Source organism: Gossypium arboreum, chromosome 9 (assembly GCF_025698485.1).
Source record: "Gossypium arboreum isolate Shixiya-1 chromosome 9, ASM2569848v2, whole genome shotgun sequence".
Lineage (NCBI taxonomy): Eukaryota > Viridiplantae > Streptophyta > Magnoliopsida > Malvales > Malvaceae > Gossypium > Gossypium arboreum.
The window spans coordinates 77,114,844-77,139,278 of record NC_069078.1 but is presented as its reverse complement, the minus strand read 5'-3'; the positions used below and the strand labels follow the sequence as shown (position 1 = coordinate 77,139,278).

Below are 24,435 nucleotides of genomic sequence, written 5' to 3'. Positions count from 1 at the left end.
TTCATAAAAATAATACTTTCATATATTGATCGTTTATTAAATCATCACAGTCTCAAAAATCCATGTTTCTATTTTTATAATAATCATGCATGGAAACACCCGTTTAGTTCCAATACGAAAACCCATATCTTTCAAAGTCCAAGTTTAATTCACACCAAACATCAACTTACAAGTCCGAATGAAACTTATACCACAGCCCATAAAATTTATTTAAAGTCTGTATGAAAACAATTTATCAAAGTTTACGAAAAATTTATTAAAAACCAAACCGAATTGAATAAAAAATTCTGAGACCTCCGATACGCCGAGTCCAACACCTAAACATGAAGGTTACCTGAAAAGAAGAAATTAGGGGAGTGAGATACAAAAGCTTAGTTTGAATCTTAAGCAAACGTAATTGCACAGAGCCGAATAGTTCACTAAATATTACAAAATAACTAAATCGAATCATTAACAGAAATCTTATCAAATTGGCATATCGCATTTTTATAACACTTAGCAGTTAAGTAAAAACGCATGCATTTTCAAATATCACATCGAATTCAATGCATGATTTCACACTATCCTTAGACAAACATGCAAATTGCATTCAAATGCAAAATGTCAAAAAAATCCCACCTATCCAGTCTCTACACATCATCTCCAATCAACCGTCACACACCAAAAATAGGATTTTTTTTTTCTAAACCCTTCCATCATCTACACACCACTATCGGGTTATGGTGGACCAGTCCATCCAATTCACACCATGAAGTGGTCGTATGCCACTTATGCGGAAATACCGCTAAAAATATAAAGATGTAGGGAAACTGCTAATACGAACTTCCTTCACTTCAAAACCATTTTCCAATCACAAATGCAAATGCAAATGGTATTATACATGCAGATATACAGAATTGAACATTCTCATATTCAGTTACCAACGGCTCTCAAAACATATTTATAACCAACACCGATTAGTCGAATCATCGACATACGTAAATTTTGTTTAACACTCCTAATCAATCTCATATTACAAAATTATTATAACAAGTGATTAAGAAAGAAAGCATAAATGAATTCATGAGAAGCAGTTTTGAGTGTGACATTAAAGACAATTAATCCACATAAAATACAAAGATAACTTGTAAATAAAAATGAGGAACCAACATTACTAATAACTAAACAGCCTAATGCAGGATCTAAAGCGGTCAAGAATTGGATGCATGAAAAATCCTTGTGTTGATGATAATAAATGAGTATTTTGTAATATAAGAAATGATAAAAAGAAAAGAAAACTAAAATTAGCTAATAGTGGGAAACCATAAGAAATGAATAACTCCAAGAATACAGAATAGTTCGTTTGTGGTTCGCACACCATAGAGTAGATGAGTGCTAACGGGTAGGTCTTAAGTCTATCAAAATAGTTATGCAGGTTGTAAGTCAAGTTAAAAATAAAATAAAATAACCTGACAATACACTTGCAAGAAAGGTGAAACTGAAAATTACAAATTGTAAAATGCTGAAAAATCTGCAAACATAGGACCACACCAACCCTTACTGCAAAGCATGAAATTAAACCACAATATTCATTCGCAATTACGAGTATTAATGTGCTCCCAAACACTAACAAACGACTGATTTGCCACCACAATACTAATTCGATAAAACTTTGATGCCAACAATGAAAAAAAAAAAGAAAACGAATGAACTCCAATGAAATGACAATCAACAATTATATTGAAACAAAAAAAAGTGGCTCAAAATTATTAGAGCTTTGGAGAAAAAACAACAAATAAATAAAATCGGTAAACTAAAGGAATGGTGAATCAAAGAAAAGAATAAAAAAATAAAAATAAAAACGATGGCAAAAGGAGCACATGACAGAAAAATTTGGGATTTTCTTTTTTTTCTTTCTTTCTATTCAAAAATTAAAATAAGTTAAAATAAAACTAACCTTTTAGAAATTATCATTTTCTTATAACAGAATTAAAATTCAAAAAAATTAACCTCCTCTAACTTCCACGAGAACTCAAACACGAGATTTAAGAGTAAACTAACAAGCATTTTATCACTAAACCAGTAAGCTCATTCTGTCTTTAAAACACGAAAACAAATTTAAAAGTACCATCACACCCAGTGACTCATCCTACAAATATTGATTCTTTTAACCCTAAATTCGAGGCATCACAAATTTAATCCCTCTACTTTTTAAATTTCATACCCAACTGTTAATACTCTTAACCTTTTTTGTTTTTAAATTTATTGGTGTGACATTTTGAAAAAAAAAATACTCATTTGATAGTCATGTAATTAAAAATTTAACAAAAAAAAATAGTGTTAACAGTTGAATCTAAATTTTAAAACCTAAAAAGTAGAGAACAGAACTCTTAAAAAAATATAAAAATTAAATTCTAAAGTACAAATACTTAAAAAAACATATTTAACCAATTTTTTTGAAGTAAAGCTATAATATGGGAGGGCAAGCACTATTTATGTACCTTAAAACTTATTTTTGTGATTCATATAACCTTAATAGAGTTCCTTGTTGTATGGACAAGAAGTCACCACATTAATACAGACCGCAAGTTCTATTTGTAAAAAGTATATAAGCATTCACAGGAACTAGCCCGGTTCACGTGCTCATTTCACCAACTTTACTTATATTTTATATCATATATATAAAAGAATATATATGAAATTTTTAAGTTTTGGGATAGTGTTTTGAGTTCTAAAATAGATTTTTAGTTATATTTAAACTGTATCTCATTTTTAATATTAAGTTTTAAATGTGGCTTTTTACCATTAATAATAAATAACTTTAAATATAATGCATTAAATTATAATTAGAATTAGAATTTAAAATTAGAATTCCACAATAATATAATTGCATCAATTATCATATAGATCATATATCAAATCATATATATAGGCTTATATATTAAAAAGGTCTTAACAAAATGTAAATAATAATAATAATAATTAAGTCCTCAGTATTAAATTTGCACTCAATTAATTTATTGTCATTAACTAAAATAATCAATTAAGCCCCTCCGTTAACCGTTTTCATCTTTGACCACATTGACCTTTAAAATTTCAAAATTGACTAGGGTATCGCAACCAACGCAGCACCAATCACTCAAGGCTCGTTTAGGGGCAATTTTGGCAACAAAAATTCATTAGCCATCAACCTAAAATAACCAATTTTAGTCGAGGAGAAAGGTGATACACACATTAGTTTAGTTTTAGTCTTAGTTTCTCTAGGTTTTCTCTTAGTTTTTCTGTAACTTTTTCTAAGGTTTATATTTTCTCTTCTCCTTTCTTAGTTTTAAAGTTTATTTTACTGCACTTTCTTCTTGTTCTTGGTGTTCTTATAGTTAGTTAAGTTAGTTATCACTGTAGCCTAGGTTTATATAGACTTTCAGTCCCTGTATTTTGGTTGTAATGACATTTCTAACTTTAGTTTAATGTATTTCAATTTCTTTTACTTTAAATCTATTAAAGTTTGTTCCTTTTATATTTATTGCTTTAGATTTTCTTATTGAATGCTTTTTGTTTCGTGTTTTTTAAGCTTTCTTGTATAAAAATCTCAACTTTTATATTGTTTTTAAGCTTTACTTTAATGACTTCTTTACTTTTCATTTCTATGGTTGTTAGTTGTAGTTCCAACATGAATAGCTAAACCTTTAAGGGGGCTGGTTGATGCAGATGCTGTGAGCTGATTTTTGGATAAAGGACCAAATCATAATAAATTGGATTAATTAGAATTAACCTAAAAGCTTAGGATTGATGCCCCTAAGGGAACATCTAAACAAGTGAGATCGAGAGGTAATCTTCTTGTGCACCAATTCATTAGTCCCGAGTTACCCGATGAGATCGAGAGATAAATCGAACTAATTTGTCTAATTTGGTAAAATTGAGACCGAAAGATAAAATTGAACCACCTTAGTAATTTAAGCAATTTAAGTTTCTCATTCGAAGATCGACGAACCACATCAAAGTCAACCGATCACCGTTAGTCATTTATTGGTTAATTTTGTAGTTTTATACTCTTTATAGTTTAGTCCGTAGAGTAGCATATTTAATTTCTTTGCAATATTTTCTTGTTATGATTGTTGTACTATAAAATCGTACCAGTAGCCGCTTAGACTCTATAATGCACGCTATTTATTACTCAATTGTCATCTCCTCTGGGTTCAATCCCTTGGAATACTCTGTGTTCCATCGGAACTATAAATATTACAACTGACACTATATGCTTGCAGTTAAAATCACTCTTCAAATCATGCACAAATAATTGCAATACATGAGGCAAGCCCATAGTGTGTTTGCCTAAGGTTGTTGAACTAATATATTGAGAAGATATGTGATTTGTCTCTACAGGAAAAGATACCAACAATCTTATATGAAGATAATGCATCATGTATAGCTCAATTAAAGGATGATTACATCAAATGTGACAAAACGGAATATATTTCACTAAAATTATTATTCACTCATAATCTTGAGAAAAAAAAAAGTAAAGAAGTTTAACAATTTTGTTCTAGTGATAATTTGATTATTTTTTACCAAGGCATTACCAACCACAAAGACTAGCATACAAGATTGGAATGCGTTTTCTCAAAGATGTAATGTGATGTTATTAAGGGGAGTCTAAAACACATTGTACTCTTTTCCTTTAACCAACGTTTTATCTTACTAGGTTTTCCTAGTAAATATTTTTAACGAGGCAATTTGTAATAGGAGGCTATGTACTTTTTTTCCTTCATTATGTTTCTATCCCACAGGGTTTCCCTAACAAGATATTAACATCCAATAAGGAATGTTGCAAATCTAAATGAATGTCCATATAAATCTTAACCCCCCTCCCCCTTAAAGAATTTATAGGATACTACAATTATCTTTATTATATGTTTGTAACCTATGGTGATTGAGGCCCCATAAATAGAGGGCATGTACAAGCTTTTCGATATCCAAGTGATAGTTGGATCATCCTTTCATTTTTCTATTATTCTTTCTTGTTTATTCTATATTTCTCTTACTTTATAATATTTCCGTTATTTTCTCTTCTTGTTCTCAATTCTTCTCATATTTTACATAATTTGTGATGGATAAATTCATATATTTAAGAATTAATACAGAATAAATATTAAAATCACACATGAACTTTGATTTTAATTTAGTTACATAATTTATCTTTTAATCTAAAAGTTTTAAATTTGGTTTTGGGTTTTGGTCGGATCAATATTTATTTCACAAATTCTAATTGTAAGTATGTATTGTTTTGGCATAATTGCAAAAAAAAAAAAAAAAACCTCAATGTTTGGGAGCTTTTGGGTTTAAGCCTTTAACCTTTTTTTTTTTATTGACACCCTCAAAGTTACAATTTTTGAAAAAATCGGTCCAATTTCACAAACAATCCTAGACTCCTTCCATCCCCATTGTTTTACAAAGGCTCAAATACATCAACTTTTACCCTTTCAGATCCCAACAACCCTTTACTTCCACCACCACCACTGCCAAAATCCCATATTCCGACGCCGATTTCCATCTCTTTTCAATAACAAACCAATGAAACTGAAACCACACCTGAACCAGTCCCAACCCACATTGATAGATCTCCTTCTATTTTGCAAATGCTTAAGCCTATAAACCTCCTTAGCTCACAAATAACCATGAGTATCTTAAGCAAAATTGATATTTTGTGGGGGTATTTAGATCTGGGTATCTTAGGATATCATTTTTTTTTATATTTCGTTAATCATCTTGAAAGTAAATTTACTTTTTTTTTTGCATTGTTGTTATTGGTGATAGAAACAGATCCATCGAAGTAACTCAGAAGAGGGTTAGATGTGAACCGTCTATTGTTGGTGGTGGTGGCAGATGAAGGCGACTATGTCGATGGATTTTGGGACTAGAAATGTAAGCAGAAGAGGCGAAATGGAAAGAAAATGAAAAAAAAAAAAAGAATTTTGTTAAATAGATATTACTGTCATCTATGATGTCGTGTGCTTATATGGCATGCCACGTAGGCTACTATGTTAACCTACAGTTTGATTAACGGTCAACATACATTGACTGTTAAAATTAGACCAATTTTAAAAAAAATCATAACGTTGAGAATATTAATAAAAAAAAGTTAAGGGCTCAAACCTCAAAATGTTGAGGGTTCTTTTTTACAATTATATAATTATATGTTCTAAGACTATTTAAGCATAACTTAAATTCTTTAATAATAACACACCTATTGTACACTGCTAAATAAAAATAATTATTAAATACAATCAAACCCATTTCATGATTAAAAAAACTAATTCTTAAACATATGATACACAATAGCGTTTGGACATTTAGTAGAAGAATGTAACTTCCAATGGCCTAGCTAATTCGAAAAGTCTTTTAAAGTTAAAATCCCAAAAAAGAAAAGGCCACGTCACTAGCTTCTCTACTTCCACGTCATTACTCACTCTTACTTTTTCCCCGTACATTTTCCCAGAAAAAACCCACATCATTTTCATCCCTAAGAAAATAATAAAAAGTTATCATTTTTCCTTCCCCCACCTCAGTTGACTCTTTTTCATTAAACATACTGCTAAAACTGTGAGTCGCCATGAATGCTCCGAGCAAGCTTGGAATAGCCCTTATCGTTATCTTCGCTACATGTCTTTTAGCTCTTTTCCTAGAACTGGTTTACGTCCTTTGGAGTAAACGAAGGTTTCGTCAACGCAGCATCGTCAGCGGCGGCGCACGTTCCATTGACTCCGAGTTTTCGGATTCACCTTTTTACTCTGCTGCTCCCTCTAAGGAACTTCTTTACTTCTTCTGCTGGAAAAACCAACCAGCTCGTGTGGAACCTTCCTCTGGGGTGGTGTCTCCATCGCCGACGGAGGCTGCCACGGCGCCGGATTCAGAGGCAGCCGGTACAGATGATGACGACGAGCTAGCGAAGTGGCAGGCGTTGTACGGGCAGTCGAGGGTGTTGTATACGATAACAGAAGAGGAAAGAGAAGGAAACGACAGCGTCGAGAACTCCGCTGATCAGAGTGAAGCGAAAACCCAGAAGCGGGCTTGTTTCTCGGGCGGGACAGAATCAGCTGGTGACGTGGAGACTCCATTTTCGACGCCGTGCGCATCGCCTCCTTACTTCACACCCTCGCCTTCTCCTGATCGTGATATTGGGGTTCTGATCTTTTCACCGGGAATTGACGAAGTAAGCTCGCCGGAAAATGATGTGTTGTCAGATGGAAAACTTGGGTTTGTGAGTTTAAGAATTGAAGGGTAGTGAGGTAAAAGTCAGCCATTTTTAGTGTTATAAAATATAATATATTTAGCATGTAATATATTCTAATTGACTCGTAATTTTCTACTTGTAAGATTGAACAAGTTTTGTGAATCTATATCATTTTAACTAATACACACCATCAACATTTTGCAAATATAAAATCCCGTTATTAAAGGCAAAAAGAAAAGTAGGTGAAGGAACTAAAATAGGAGAGGTGAACATTAAAAGTGGGTACGATTTGATTTTAAGACACTGCAAGGGCACATCGGTAAGGTAACCGTTGCTTGTGGGCCTCCGTCTAGGCATCTGAGTTTCTAAAACCCACCACCATCTTTATTTTGTATTTAAAATCTCTTTCACACTTTTTAACTTTTTATCCCAAAATAATCCTACAATTACATTTATTCTATTTTTGTTTTTGGGTAAGTAGTGTATTTTTTAAAAACACAAGTTATTTTATTGTTTCTGTAGTGAACTTTTATCCAGCACCTATAAAGAGTTTAATACGTCTATTTTAATATATTATAAAATTGTAATTAGTTTGTGAATCACAATGAGACGAATTTCAAAATTATGCAAGACTATATAAGTATTATATGAAAGTCTAGAATAATTGATTGATTATTGTCATAATATCTCTTATCTTAAAACATTATATCACCGTCATTATTAAAGATATTAAATCAGATTTTTACGTCAATTGTCTTAAGATATGTAACTAAATTTATTTCCCATTATAAAAGAGTCATGCATATAACTCATGTGCTGATTTTATCAATCTCTCACTGAATCTCTAAACTTTTTCTATGAAATCACAATTTCCTCCAACCTTCATACTCCTTTCTTCATCAAACCATCATTTTTTCCCCTTTGTTCACCTCATTGATTATTAGTTTCTATTCTTTTTTCTTTGAATTGAACCCCACAAATTTATTTGAATTTAAGAAAGCGGAAAATCTATATTTTCTTTGGGCTACCTACTCCTATATATATATTTGGGTCATCTAAAGCAAATTTTCCAACATGCATATTCCTGTGAGATTAATCCTAAATAAATATAATTAGCTGAGAAACTATTACATTTTTACAGTAAAATACTTAAGACTTCACAAAGACACGTTTTTTTAGAGTATAATGAAAATTTTAAAATTAATAAAAAATAAAAATATGATTATTTCTTAATTTGGATGTGAAAATAAAAATTGTTACTCTCAATCTAGCAAAAAAAAAAAAAAAACACAATATTCAAATATGAAGCATAGCTTTTAAGTTGTTAATAAAAATTTAAAAAAATAAAACATTGATCTGATTTCTTTTCTCTTGAATAAAAATTCAAAATAAATTTGATCTAGAAATACCTCAATCTTTAGAATTTAAATATTTCCATTCAAAAGTATCTGTTTTAAATTTTAACAACAAAAACAATTATTATTAACCCCTAAATGTGCATACATTTATTTATCTTAACATTGAAACAAAATATTTTAGATTCAATATTCATAATTATGTTTTAAAATTATTATTATACATCAAAATCATAATTCTAATATTCAAAGAAAATTCAACTTCCTTTACATTCAAAATTCTTAAATCTCATATAACATAAAATGTTTTTATCATAATTATCTATTAAATTTATTATTATCTATCAAAATATTTGCATTCCCCCAATTGCATGACTATTAACAATTCAAACATGATTGTTTCCAAGTAATTTTTAACAGAAATGAATTAAGTTAAAAATTTCTTAACAATTTTAAATTACCAAATTTAAATATCTAAAAGTTATTTTTACCATATTAAAATATTTTAATTAACTCATACATCCCACATATAGGAAAATTAATTACATATATGAATAAAAATGACAGTTATAATTACATATAGTGGAATTTGAATACAATAATGAAGGTGTTTAAGTGGTATTTAATGCAATCAAAAGAGATTTGACTTTCTCCAAAGTTGAAAACAAAGTTGCCTACCATCTGATCATATTAGTTAAGAAGAAAGTTCAACCGTTGATTAGTCTTATAATTGTATATTTGGATTTTAAAATTGATATGATATTTACATTATATCAGTGGGGAACATATATTCAATAGATAAATGAATTAATTAAAATACATATTTGAGTCTCGCATTCTATAAAAGTATACGTTGGTTAGTTTAGTTATTTATATTACTACTTTTAATAATTAATTTTGATTAAAATTATGACATTATACATACATTAATATATTTGTCGCATCAAGTTTTTAAAATAGTAAAATTTAATTTAATGAATTTATTATAATGACCAAAATTTTAAATTTTTAAAATAAATTAATTAAAATTAATCTAAGTAAAGTATAAAGATTAAATTAATAACTTTTGCAAAATACATAAATTAATAGTAAAATTTAACCGGCATAAAACATGAAATGTAATTATGAAATTAAATCATTATAAAAATTACAATAATATAAAGAAGGAAAATAAAATTAAAGGCGAGTGATGATATGGACTCGCAAAGGCCATTAGTTTATTAGGGGTAAAAAAATTCACCTTTAGGCTGCGGGCCTGCTCTGGGCGTAATGTGTATGCTATTGCTATTTTATATTGTTTTGCATAATGATTAAATTTAGAGAGAAATGTGTTTTGCATGATTCAGGTCATGTTTCATCTTGTATATCAATGCATCTTACGGTTTTTCTTCGTAATTTTTTTATTAATTTAAATTAAAAATAATATATTTGTGTGTTGTTCATATTATGAGTTTTGTTTAAATTACTAGATTATATAAAAAAAAATTTATTTATGGTTATCATATTTATATTATTTTTCTAACTTAACACGTTTTATTTATTTAAAATATCTTAAAATTAACCAAATTTTGGTTCAAAATTTAAATCGATTTTCTCAGGGGTAAGGAGGAGAATAGTAGATATAAGAAATTTCCAAGAACCAACCGTTTTCTACTCAATTATCTTTGCTCCTTTCGCCACGTTTTCATCTCCATTTTGCTAGAAAATGACTGTTCAAGCTTTTTTTTTTTTTAAATTTACTTTTTTTTTTATATGAGTGTAGCATCACGATTCTTAATCTTTAATTTTTTATATAGTGTCTAAAATTATCTATAACCCCTCTTCAACCCTTAAATAAGAGGTTAATATATTTCAATACACTTGAACTCACGTCCTCTTATACTGATAATAGTACCGATATCAACTAAAACTCAATCGGTAAAGTTTGTTTTTTTACTTAAAGATAATGTTAAAAAATTATTCTAATTAAATTCAATAAAATATCATGTTTTAACCTTTTATTTAGTTGAAGATTAACAATAATTTGGATCAAAAAGACATATTAAATTATCTTTTACTTAAACTCAATCCAAATTGTATCTATCAAGATGAGTGGACCATCAACCGATCTTAAAAAAATCTGTGTGGGCAAAGCTGAATTGGCCCATTGGATGGAGTGAGAAAAGAAGTAGAAAAAGAAATTTACAAAAAAGGAAAAAGAAACCCTTAAATACTCATTTGGTCCTGGATTTTGGTAGGCTTTTTTCAATTTGATACTTATGTTTGTTTTTTTCCAATTTGATATCAATTCTATTTTCCTTTTTAACACTTTTTTGTAACGGCCTAAGTTTGTGACACGTGTAAATGAAGTTACCATCATCTAAAATTTAAATATATATTAAATTTTTTAAAATATATAATTTTTAAATATAAAAAGTTTAATTTATGATTTGACTTTAGAAATATACTATTTTTTCATTAGTGTCTAAATTTTTTAAGTTCAAATTCACACCTAATGTATAATACTTGCTTCCAAATATGGTACCTAAAGACTAAGTATGCTCCCGTTATATATTTTTAATTCATTTTTAATAGAGGTTAAAGCAAAAAGGGTAGTGGCCAAATCACATAACATAATGTGGTGTCCTTTTTGTAAAAGAGTAAGTATTTTCATTTACCGAATCAATTTTTATTTTGAATTTTTATATATTTATTTTCTTATATTAAAAGATTTGTCAAAGTTCAGATACCAAATATACCATTATCCCTAGATTATATATATTTGAATTTTCTTTATATATTTATTTCTATTTTATATTTTTTATATTTATATACATATGATAAAAGAAAAATACTTGCTGTTTACAAAACGATGACACATGGTGCCATGTGATTGGGATCAATGTTTTTAATGTCTATTAAAAATTAGACTAGAAAAATATAATAGAGACATATTTTAGGAATCAAATTAAGAAGAGAGTGTAATTTAAGTATTAAATTAAGAAAAAAGTTAATATCAAAATGAGAAAATAAATACACTTAAAAGAGCGAAATAGTAAATAACTTATAAAAAATAAAAAATAAAAATCAGTAAGCCGCCATTCTGGAATTCAATCTTAAGAACCCCACAAAATTATCCATCCAATTTAGGAAACTCTAAGGTTTCCGTCGAATTCATCAAGCTCTAAAAAGTGAAGGTAAAAGATGTGTTATTGGAAATAGGGTAATGAGGAACAAAATTGAGTGGGTTTGAGGTAGGGAAAGATTTTGTTTGTACCAATTCCCAGAAGTATTTTCTTCTCTATATTATAATCCATATGTTTTGAGTACCCCGGAACCTTTAATAATCAATATTTTTAGTTTATGAGGTAGCAGATTGATGAAACAAATAAAATAGGAACAACTATTTTTCAATGGGAAGCTCAATATACCGTTCCCCATGGTGCCTTTTACTTTTTCAAAGGTTGAAATTATTCTTCTAATTCCAAATATCACTTTGGATTAAGATAAAAGAAAGTAGGCACCATCAACTCATCATCATCAAGCTAGAAAAGGTAAACATAAAAAAGAGTCACTAAAACTCATTATTTATTCACACAAACGTAACAAAATGGAAGGCCATGAAATGAAAACAAAAATGAAGAATATAATCAAAACAAAATATAATCATCAGTGCATGTATCTCCTAAAGGAATACCACTGGTTTACATATCAAGGTACAAAAGAATAAAGTGTGTGAATCCCAAAATGGAAATATCCAATCAAAAGACTCGATATAGATCATGAATCAGAAATCCCAATCGCACTTGGTGGTGGAAAAGGTAGCATTGGCTGCGTTCAATGGAACCTTCAAGTCACAAGAAACCTTGGGCCTGAACCTGCCAGTCCTCACGCTTCCAACCTTGAACCTTATCCTCAAATGCAGCTTCACATCAATGCTGTAAATATTACTAGCCCTCTCTTCATTGAACTCCGCAGTTTCATCCGCACCAAGGATAACCAGATGCTCGCCCTTGAATACAGGGTTCAAGAAACTAGTGTTCTTGTGTCCTTGATAAAACGAGGGCAAAGTTTGGGTATTGAAACGTTGGTCCTCGTAGTAAGCCCTAGCCTCGATCCGATCATAGTGTACTCCGATTCTCCTGTTTGGGTTGCGCACTGTGATATTGACAGCAAGGTCGTAACGCAAGGTGTTGTTACCGTCGAGGTTGAACTCGTTGAGCGAGACGTCAGTCACATGGAACTTGACCTCGTTGGGGCGGAAGATGAGCCAGAAGATGAGAACTGCAAGGCCAATAATGATGACAAGGGTGATTATGATTTTCAACAGTAGCTTCAGGAGACAGCAGCCGCATCCGCAACCCGAGCTACGACGATGGCTGCGGTAATTCGCGGGAGCTGGTGGAACTGAGGGGCCATAGTAGGCTCCATTGAGATGAGCTTGTTTCTCTGCCATGTAAACTACAAAACCCCGAGAAAATCTGCTTGTTTTGGAAGCTGAGCTGAGAGAAGAAATGAATGGAAGAATATGAAAGATAGAGGAAGGTATTTATAGAGAGGCAAAGGGTGGGAACTAGGAATAGGAAGCGTAATGAAAAAGAGGGCAATGAAAAATTGGGAAAGGCCGCGTGGTCAATCGATGAGACGCGGTTGCTTTGTCAAGTCTGGGCGCATTAAGACTTTGAAGGGCAAAGTCTCACACCCTAGGTTTTACGGGATTTATGTAATAAAATACAATGCCCCGCAACTTCCTTTTCAATCTTGTGTGTAATATATAAGCTTTGGGTTGGGGATGCTTGGAAACTTCCAACTTCCTTGTCTTTGACTTTAATGCTCCTGTTTAGAGGGTCAGGTAATTGTGGTGTTGAATAATAAGGGTATCTGAGATTGACGTGTACGGATTAAATTCTTTTTGTAATGCCAAATAGTTTGAATAAGTCATTTAAGTGTTGGGTTTGGGAGGGTAGGTTACGTAGTCTAAAGATGGGAAAGTTGAGAGCTGAGGTTGAATAAAACCCATCTTCCTGAATTCAAATCCCACATTAGGTGAAGAAATTTCTTACTTGTTTTGGGTACTAATTTATCAACTCTACTTGTGAAAATTACCATCTCAGATTGACATATTACTCAAACCAACATTCTAATTTAATTTCAGATAGCTTATTTGTTTCAATATTGATATTTACAATTAATTAATACTTTAAAACTTTAAAATTACCACTTAATCAATACTTTATTTTAATTTAAACACATATATATTCTAAATATGTAATTTTCACATACATATGTGTATGTTAAAATTTCTAATTTACGTTATAATTTTTTATAATCATCACTGATAGCATCAAACATTATAAGATTATGAATACCCTTTCAGATATTTTTTATCCCAAACATTAAGAAAATATCTCTTTCTAAGCCATGCTAGCAAGACAGTGTGTAACTTTATTTCTTTTATCTCCGTACAAAGAGAAAAGATATACACTCGAAATAAGACACAAGCACATGCACAGGGGTGAAGCCAAAACAATTTTATAAAGGGGGCTGAATGAAATTTTAATTTTTTTATAATCTATATCTTTATGATTTTTAAAGGATTAAATTAAATTTTTATAATTTTAGTTTATAATTTTAGGGGGCAAAGTGTAATTTTATCTTTACTAATTTAAATTTTTTTAAAAAAATTAAGGGCTTAAATAATAATTTTCCATTTTAGGGGGCAGAGCCCCTACCAGCCCCACTAGATTCGCCTTTGCACATGCATCTTACTTTTTTAAAAAATTTTACCTAATACAAAATAGTCTAAAGGCTCGTTCTCTATTACTGTTGCAATTGAAATATGCATTTCAAAAGTGTTTTTGGAAGAAGTGTGGTAAAAAAATACCATGAAAAAGTGTGGTTTGTTAATTTTAGTAATCTCCATTATTGTCTAAAATTACAATTGAAAGTTAAAATATCCTTTTAGATATGATAATAAATAATAAAAAATTAATTAAGTTAGATGATATTTAAGTAATTTCTTCTAATGATGCATGGAATATAAATTTAAAATAGTAATTAATATAAATTTTATAAAAATAATTAATATAAATTATTTTTAAAATTAATGCTATATAAAATATTTTAAAGTTTTAAATATAATAAATAAAATTTAAATAATTTAATATAAAGAGATATGAAATATTTAAATAATTTAATATAATGATACATAAAATATAGAATTAATCTAATTTTTATACACTTATTAAATAGTTAATATAAATAAGAATATTTTTGATAATTTTATTTTTATGGGTAAACTATATTCATGGTCGCTTTTGTTTACTTTAGGTTACATTTCAATCACTTATGTTTTAAACGTTACGCTTTAGTCACTTACGTTATTGTGTTGTAACATTTGAGTCACGTAGCTGTTAATTGTCATTAACGGTGTAATGGTGAGCTGACGTGGCACGTTAAATAATCATTTCAAGTAAAAAATTTGGTTAAATTGTATAATTAGTCCCCATATCTTTTCGTTTTGAGCAATTTAATTTTTATCTTTTATGTTCTTTTAACTTCGTTTTTTTCTTTATTTTCTATTCTTTTTTTCTCTTCTCTCTCTGTGTTTTCCTACCTTCTGAATTTCTTTGAACATAGCAAAAGGTCAAATTAGTAGTGAAGAAAGAAGCACGGTATGGGTTTTGGTTATAGGCAATGATGGCTTTTGACTTCCTACTTTCTTCACAGGCAATTTGACTTCCTGATATGTTAAAAGAAATGGAAAATGTAGGAAAACAAAAGGAGAAACAGAAGAGAATAGGAAAAAAAAGAAAAAAAGAAAAAGAAAGTTTAAATAACATAAAAGAAAAAAAAAATTACTCAAAAAAAAAAAGGGGGACTGATTGTATCATTGAACTTAAAAATTTTGTTTGAAATGATAATTTATAACGTGCTACATCAGCTTATTGTTACACCGTTAACAACAATAACGACTCAGTGACTAAAATGTTACAACACGATAACGCAAGTGACTAAAATATAATATTTCAAAAATAAATGACTAAAATGTAATTTGCAGTAAACAAAAGCAATCATAGATGTAGTTTATTTTAAGTTTATATGCAAAAGCTAAAAACATTTAACTCTTTAACTTTTATATTTGAGTGAAAAATACTTTTTTGACCATATTTTATCTCTTAAAATCAAGTATTTTTAATTTTATGACCGCAACGGAGAACGCACCCGGATTGATCGAAAGCTTGGTGATGATTGTGGCCCAATCACTTTCTTGAACTTATTGCGGTGGCCGTTGTTGCGGGCATGTTCGATAGCAGCTACTGTTGCCAGTTGCGCACTTGCAAGACCATCAACCTGTAATGTGTCTCCACCCATCACTAACCCTTCATAATTCGCGCAGTTGGTACGTAATAAGGGTCGTTCTAGCCCTTTTTGGGTTCTGTCCCTTAGTATTTTAGTTGGAGCATTTTATCGTATTTGGGCCTAATTTGATTTCAGTTTGTCAACTTAAAACTCGGTTTTAAGCATAGAGTATGGAAGTGGCGTAGCCCAATGAGACTTGTTCCAAACGAAATCAAACTGTAACTTCCTAATTAGATTTGAATGAAATTATTTATCTTTATATAAGAATGCTATATTTGGGTTGTAATTGTATTTGATGAGTTCTATCAATTGGGTGTAATTAAAGTACTCTAATTACATTTTTCAATTCTTAAGAGGAAGGTAAGAATTGGAGCAATTATACATGTAATTACACTCAAATCTAATTTTAAAAATATATATTTTATACAAGTTTTAAAAATTATATTATAAGCATGAATATGTATGAGTGTTTTGAATAGTTATGGTAAAAAATTCTTATATTATAAAAATAATTTATGTATTTTATAAAATTATAAAAAGTTATATTATTTAAATCCTAAAAAATTTCTAAAATTATGAAAATATAGTTTATTCTAAAAAGTAATTTACATGTTATAAAAGTGTTATAATATATTTATATATATAAAAAATAACTTTCTATAGTTATGACAAAAAAATCTATTATTTATAAGAAGTGTTATGAAAGTTAGTGGGCATTTTATAAAATTGTATTTATAAAGGTTATTTATTATAAATTATATATTATGTTTTACTTAATTTACATATAATAAAAGATATACAACCAAACATTAGTTTTTCTCCAAATTAAGTTTATATAAATTTTTATAATTAAAGTTATATATTATTTGGATTGTGAACTCAAATATCTTAAGGTTGATACTAATTATGCAAATAGAAAATATTTTCTTGCATCATATCGTACAGTATGATACCATTTATAAGAATGGTGTCAGACAAAAGCATCATAGGTATCTTGTGAACTCTTTAATTTGAGACATTTGAGACTATGAAATGTGATTGAGAATATATTTGTTTTTCTAAAAAAATATTTCTCATATTAACATCACATTAGTATAGCTTAAAAACAAGGTCGATTGTACTAGCGTGTTGCATATATCATAACTTTAATCATAGATAGAATAAGATATCCATACTTGAAGAATATATGAAAAATGAGATCTTAATAATTTTAAAGATGCAAATTCAAATTTACATGATAATGAACTCGATCAAGAATCAACAATTGATGATAATGAGCATATGTTAAATAGTAAATAGGAAATAACTCAAAAATATGCACTAGAACAATTAGATAAAATTGCATATGCTTATTTTTCTTATTATTTTTTTAGTAATCGTATTATCAATTACTTTTTAGACTAACATATGATAAATATAATGATTTAATTTTAATTTTTGTTACTTGTTTAGAAATTATTTTTTCATACTAATATTTTTATAGTAATTAATATTTAAAAAACATAAATTATTTTATTGTGTAAATAAAATTTGTAATATCAAACATGACAGGTAATTACGATGTAATTACGCGTTGTTAACAAAAATGTCTAGGAAATTACAATTTTGTAATTACAAAAGAGTGTAATTACTACCCTAATAATTACACTTTCATTCGGTTACTCTATGTTGTCCAAACAAACCATAAGTAATGGTATTACCGGTGATTGAAAGCTTTGTTTAATTAAAGTATTTTTCTACTAAACAATCATAAAATTAAGTTAAAAATTATATATGTTAAGATTTGAACTTAAAAGTTATTAAATGTTACATTTTAAAATTATTTTTATGAATTAATTGAGTAAAATTGATTTTAAAATTTAAATTAATTTTTAAGTTTTTGAGTAAAAATAATTAGTTCAAGTTAGATAATAAATGTACAATTTTGGTTTTTGAATAACTCAAATAATTTAAATAATTAAATATAATTCAACCTTCATGTGTATAGTTTTTTTTTTTTTTTAAATAAAACAGACAAATAAAATTAACCACACAAGAATTCTTTGAGCAAGAGTGTCACTTGCTTGAATAATAGGAGAAAGTATTAGCACCTCCCTTGCAATCTCCTCAAATATCTTTAGTCCTTGGTTTGTCTCAAATGTCATTTTGGCTAAGCAATTAGCATTTTTATTGAGGTCCCTAAGAGAATCTTGAATGACCAAAAATCACGCATTCATCAAAAGGTGATGAATATGTTTAATGAGAGCAAAGTTCAAACTTGTCATAGAGGAATTTTGAATGGCCTTGACCGCCTCCAAACTATCTGTTTGAATCAGCACACCATCATATCATTTGTCTTGAAAGAGAGCCAATCCATCAAGAATACCCCACAATTCAACATCAAAGACTGAGCATTTGTCCAAATATTTGTTATATCCCATAATTCACTCCACGTTTCTATTTTTTATGACTCCCCTAGCTGCAACATTTCCAGAAACAACCTGAGCAGCCCCATTAGTGTAGAGATTGATCCAATTTTCTGGTACCTTAGCTACTGAAATTAGATCTTTTTGTCTAGACACGTCCCTGTGAAAACAAGCAAATTGTTTTGCCCATATATATATATATGATTACATAGTTGAATATTAAATTTATTATTTGGTATTGATTTAAAATACACATGAACATAAAAATGGATATATTTTACTTAAATTCATTAGTGAAGTTTAAGCTATCCATAACAATAAAAATTTTGAATATTCAGATTGAACGTCTAGCTATATATTGAATAGCAGTAATAAAAAATGAATGAAATTTATTAAATCATTTGAAAACTATAATGATGTAAAATTTCGTTTAATAAAAGTAAAATTATAATTTTAAAATAAAAATATATTGATTTAGCCATTAATTAATATTTTAGAGAAAATATTTAGTACACTATTAGTGAAGTTTTAGACTCCATAAAGAATTAGGGGTTGACAATTATTGTATAAGAGTATAGTAAAATATTAGAAAAAATAAATATTTAAAAAAAAAAAAGAGGCATGACAATTTTTAAAGATAGTTGCGAAATAATAAAAAAAACATTGCAAATATATTAAATACTAACTCATATTTTTATTTATATTATTATGGTTTATAATATTATTTAATATATAATTTCTAATGAAAAATTCCAAGCGAAAGCGGAAGAATCATACTTGTTATAATACAAAACACGCCTAATCTCCAAAATCAGTTAAAAACAAGTGAAATTTTTTATTTGACAATTATAGTAATTAATTTTATCGTCATTATTATTTTTAACTTTATAAAAGAAAACACATTACCCATCTAAAAACATATTCAATTTTAGCCCGTCAAAATTAAACCCAAAAATAAATTATTTAAATTCAAACTTCGCCTAACTCAGAACACAAAAACACTTATAATCCTAATATTCGGTAGTTAGGTGTTGGTGAAAGCAAGTGTTGTTCCAGCTCTGCAAAGATGGCGGTGCATGAACTGCATGTTATTCACCTTAAAATTCCTTAATAAACTATCCTCTCCTTGCATAAAAATATTGGGCACATTAAACAATTCAAACCCCTCCATATGCTCTGCTTGCTTACCCCTTTCGTTTTCTCATTCTACTCTACTCTTATCCTTAAATGAAAATATGATTTCATCGGAGTAGAGTTGTATAAATAATCCTACGTGGTTTTATCTTTTTTTATAAAACATCAGTTTTAATTTTTTATTTTATATAAAATTTTATAAATATTATTTTATATAATTTTTCATCCATAGAAAGCGACGCCACTACAGTAACATGGGGAAAGACCCATTTCCCAAACACGTAATTATTAGTACTTGGAATAATAATAATAATAAGGGGGAATTCAGTTAAAATTGAGATATATTACGAAAACTAAGCAGGCACTATTTTATTTTCTTGGATGAATGCTAAATTTGTAGTAACCCCGATTCAAGTGAAGAATATTCAACCTTTGTGAATTCTAAGGCCAGACAGCACAACCGTTTGATGTTGACCTCCACATTCAATCACTATTTTCTTGCCTTTTTGTTTATTTTGTAATGTTTAGCAAATTTCCAGTGAACTTTTGGTTTGGTAGTAGAAAAGATTGAATTGCATTTGAGATTAGGACCCTACGATATTGGTTCTTTGTAAATATTTCAAACATTTTCCAAATACTTAATGGAAAACGGATATGGTAAGCTTTGATTAGTTTTTGTGAATAATGGAGCTCACCAAATTTACCAACAACTCGGGTTAATGTATAAAAGGAAATGCATTGGATTCACACATTCAACAAATCAGGGTTCATGTTGATATTATTATTATTATGATTATTTGTGAATTTAAATATGTTAAAATATATTTATTATTTTATTTAAAAATTAAAAAGAAATTAAACACCGCCCTCTATATGTCCTTTTCCTATTTCTCATCTAAACTCATCACGACTTTTCAACATTTTGTTGAATGAAATTATTTTCAAACAGCGAACCAAATTTTAAAATAATTTTTGTAAAAAATACATCCGGTGTATAATCATGTGCATGGATCCAATCATATCAAATTAAAATTATGGATTTATGAATAGAAACGACACCCTAATTAAGGTTGAAATTATTCTTTTTTTTTTTTATTTTTTTAAAAAAAACTTTGAAGATCCACGACTAGAAAAGAAGAAAAACAAGTCACTTCTAAATGAAAAAGACTGCACAACCTCCACAAACTGCTTGATTCTTATTAATCACACTTGGGTTTTTTCTTTTGGTTTTAGAAAATAAAAATTTCTACTACTTTTTTACTATCAATTTCTGCTTTCAATTTTTTTCTCCATTTATTGTATAGCAAAGTGTACAATTCCCTTACAAAAAAAAAAAAAAAAAACTAAAAACGAAGGGATAGACGATATATTAAGATTGAAAAAAAAACAAATAGTACTTGACGTCCTTAGTTCTTTCTTCTTCCTCAATCCTCAGTCTGTTCAAACTTCAGACACTGACGCTGCATCTAGTCACAAACTGAAACTTAACAGCGTTTTGTGCGACAATAACACCGTTAAATTTGCTTCCAAAAGTAATTATTGCCGGACATCGAACGTAAAGATGGTATCTCCCGGACACGAAAGCTCCAACTTTCCATCTCACCCGCCCATCAATCTTAATGGTAAGAAAAACCGACCCGGAAGCCTGTTCCGAACTTAAAGACGTGGAAAAGTCCGGGGAGATAGGTATCATGTTCCCGTTTATGAAAGGCGACCAAACGTTGACATCCTTGTGACCCTGGTAAGTGGGAGGGAGTGAAGTCCGGGGTGTGATCTGTTGGTTCCTGTAGGTGGCGTAGAGGTCGAGCCTGTCGTAGTATATTCCTATTCTGTCATTGGGGTTTCGAGACGATACGGTGACTTGGAAACTGGAAGTAAGGAAATTGGGGACGGAGGCGTTGAAACCGTAGACGGTGGTGTCCTGGAGAATGAATCTGGGCTTGCTGGGACGAAGGATTGCCCAAATGAGAAGGATTGTGATCAGAACAATTAGGATGAAGAACAGAATGCCGAAGAGGAGTCTTCGGCGGAATTTATTGTGGCCTTTGCCATGGTGGCCGCATTCCTTTGCCGACATGGTAGATAGAAAGTGTGAGTGAAAATTAAAGAGGGAGGGGGGGGGGGTTGAAACAGAGTGAGGACCTCTCTGCTTTGGTTTGTGTAATGAGATACAGATGTTGCCTGTGTTGATATATATAATTACATATAGGGTACCATCTCTATAATATAAAATGAGAGTTTATTATTATTGCATGGTGGAAAAAAAATCATTTATAGTATAGATATTATGAATTCATCTCGATGCATTTATATATTAGTTTTAAGTGTTGGATTAATATTTATTTATCAATTCATGTATAAAATTATAAAAAATCAGTTATTTTATAAAATAATAAACATTATTTATTAGGGATGGGTAATTTTATTTTTATGTAAAATCTAGAAAATATAATCTCAAGATTTAATTATTTTCACTTTTTCACTTTTATCATTTAATTAAAACCTCAATTATTTTTATATTATATCCTAAATATGTCGTAATCTAATTAATAGTTATAACTTTTTCAAAGACATGGAAAAGAAAATACTCAAATGATTGGTCTCCACCCTTTATTTTATCCTTCTTTGATTTTCTTTTGCTGGATTGTCATGCATGTTACAACAAAATTTTGTCAATATTTTTTGTTTTCATTAATGAAAAATAAAAATTAAATGAAAAAGAATAAAAAATTAAAATGGTTAAAACCTTATCATTTGATTCATTAATGCGATATAATTTTATGTAATATTAATGAATCAAATTATATATATCATATTATAAGAATAATGTTAATTAAAGCTAGTTTTAAAATATTTTTAGTGATGGCGTGCATAAAATTATACACCATTAATATATTAAATATAAAATTTTAAAATATATTATTTTTAATACTTAGTACGTGCATGAAATTAACAAGTCAGTAATAATGAAAAAAGAAAAGAAAAGTAGGATAATTGAAAAATTAAAATGAAAACTGAACATACAGCTTTTAAAAATAATAATTAAATTACTAGTATAATATTTTAAAAATATTTTATTTGATTCTTTTAATAGTTTTCACTAAATTAATGAAATCAAATTTTGTCAAAAACATTATTAGTGTCAGGTTACGAGACACTTATATGGGTAAAAAGATAAATTTCATATGAAAGCATTGGTATTGTTGATTAAAGCAATCGACATGATCAGTTGTTTATCTTTTTGAAGAATATTCATATTGAGAAGATTAGTTATTGCTATTGACAGTGAACATCTTGATTTGGACAAAATAAAAAGCAGAGGTCTTAGGTTTTTAAATATCTATATTCGCGTTTTACCATTCACAATTACAATATGTGAATCTTAAATCTCAACATGCTAAAAATATTTTTTAAAAAGATAGTTAAAATTTTATTTTGTAAAGAGATATTTTTCTCTGAAGTAATTAATGTTATTTAGATATTTATAAAATGAAAATCCTTAGTTTTTCTCCATTTAATATATCTTGATATATTAACAACCATTTGAAATGAATAATGAAGTCAAGAAGGGAAGCTTACCCTTATCGTTTTAAAATAATAAAATGGTAAAGGTGGATCGAATGAAAAGATTAACCAGTTAGGTCTATTATAAAATATTAAGATTGGATTAAAAAAGATGGATGAGTTTAATCAAGTATTAGATGCGTATTGTATTTTTAATGAAAATTTTATGTATTTTTAAATGATATTATTGAGAATATTAGTTATTAACTAAAATTTAATTTAATTTCCATATCATATATTGGTTAAAAAAGAAGAAGAAGAGGAAGTCCAAGTAACACGTATCCATGGGATTCCCGGCCAGCCAGCCAGCCAACCAGCGGGGCCCTACCCTCTTTTTGGAGGTTCCATATGTATATCCAGCCAAGCCACGGCCACCCACTATAGAATATACACCCACATCTCTCTTCAGCCATCCCAGGCTTAAGAGTGGGAGGAGGGCAAGGAATCAATGACTCCATTCCCCGCTTGCTTTTGTATTTCTATGGATTGAAAAGGTTTTAAAGTGGTTTCCCTTTCATATATACGAATATCCTCTTTTTCTTGATACCATATTTTTATGCTTTTCTTGATGATACAGCAGGTGGGGGAATCCATTTATTTACGCCCTCTAGCACCTCCTTTACGACAAATCAATCACAATAATCCTAACCTTATTTTATATTTTAGATTCTATCACACATTTTCTTTTTTGTTTTGATCCATCGAGAGTGAGTTTTTTAATGTCTTTCTCTAGCTAAATTATTGTTTGCTACTTGACGTTTGACCAACCAATGTTATTTTAATTAACAAGCTCACAAATCGCCTCAACTGTTATCAGCATTACTAATAATTGAGTCCGGTTAACAATTACATTTTATAGTATTTTCATTGATTTAAAGAAAAAAAATACAAATTATATATCATTTAAGCTAATAGCACTTGAGCATTGTTAACATTTACACCTCCAAATTTAGGGTACTCGTCCATGTAAAGAGTAAAAGTCAACAAACTTAAAGGTTGCTTGGAAATTTCAGAATGAACCCTTCTTGTCTGATATGTTCCCTTGGTAAATTAGTCTTCGAAGCTCATGACTTAGGAATGTGAAAACCAGATGAATCCACCCCCCAAAATAAAATAATTAGAAAGCAAAGCAAAAAAGACTTCTTCCCTTGGAGCACAAAAGACAGAAGAGAATGGAACCCACTGTATGTAAGGATTGAAATTGTGGAAAATGTAAAAGCTCTAACTAACACAAGAAAACAAGGCAAACCAAAGTGTTCTTTTTGTACCCCTAGCCTGAATTTTCAATGCTTGAAATAACGATATCTTAACAAAACCTTCAATATCTTATTTCATAATTCATATGCTTGTAACTTTGTTTTCCCAGGAATTTATTCCCATTGACAATTGAATGTGGCACAAAAAAGCATCTCAAATTTTTGAATTT

The 24,435-nt window shown here is 29.2% G+C and overlaps 3 protein-coding genes and 1 long non-coding RNA gene across 4 annotated transcripts; 1 reads left to right on the top strand and 3 right to left on the bottom strand.

Annotated features, from left to right (window-relative positions):
* LOC128280619 (uncharacterized) lies at positions 1-655 on the bottom strand. Its single transcript, XR_008270712.1, has 2 exons — positions 619-655; positions 1-334 (listed from the first exon to the last, which is right to left on the bottom strand). It is a non-coding gene; the product is annotated as an uncharacterized LOC128280619 (long non-coding RNA).
* A 5,820-nt stretch (positions 656-6,475) lies between these two features.
* On the top strand, positions 6,476-7,422 carry LOC108456089 (uncharacterized). Its single transcript, XM_017754683.2, has one exon. It carries the CDS (start codon positions 6,590-6,592, stop codon positions 7,259-7,261), a length of 672 nt encoding a protein of 223 aa, XP_017610172.1. The 5' UTR covers positions 6,476-6,589; the 3' UTR covers positions 7,262-7,422.
* A 4,683-nt stretch (positions 7,423-12,105) lies between these two features.
* On the bottom strand, positions 12,106-13,291 carry LOC108455990 (NDR1/HIN1-like protein 10). Its single transcript, XM_017754578.2, has one exon. It carries the CDS (start codon positions 12,998-13,000, stop codon positions 12,332-12,334), a length of 669 nt encoding a protein of 222 aa, XP_017610067.1. The 5' UTR covers positions 13,001-13,291; the 3' UTR covers positions 12,106-12,331.
* A 7,305-nt stretch (positions 13,292-20,596) lies between these two features.
* Positions 20,597-21,719, bottom strand: LOC108455819 (NDR1/HIN1-like protein 1). The gene has a single exon (XM_017754369.2). The coding sequence runs from the start codon at positions 21,520-21,522 to the stop codon at positions 20,893-20,895; it is 630 nt and encodes a 209-aa protein (XP_017609858.1). The 5' UTR covers positions 21,523-21,719; the 3' UTR covers positions 20,597-20,892.
* Positions 21,720-24,435: the final 2,716 nt, after the last annotated feature.

What these genes read in the sequence shown, in the direction of transcription:
- LOC108456089 (XM_017754683.2), top strand. Translation starts at nt 6,590, where the DNA reads ATGAATGCTCCGAGCAAGCTTGGAATAGCCCTTATCGTTATCTTCGCT.
- LOC108455990 (XM_017754578.2), bottom strand. Translation starts at nt 13,000, where the DNA reads ATGGCAGAGAAACAAGCTCATCTCAATGGAGCCTACTATGGCCCCTCA.
- LOC108455819 (XM_017754369.2), bottom strand. Translation starts at nt 21,522, where the DNA reads ATGTCGGCAAAGGAATGCGGCCACCATGGCAAAGGCCACAATAAATTC.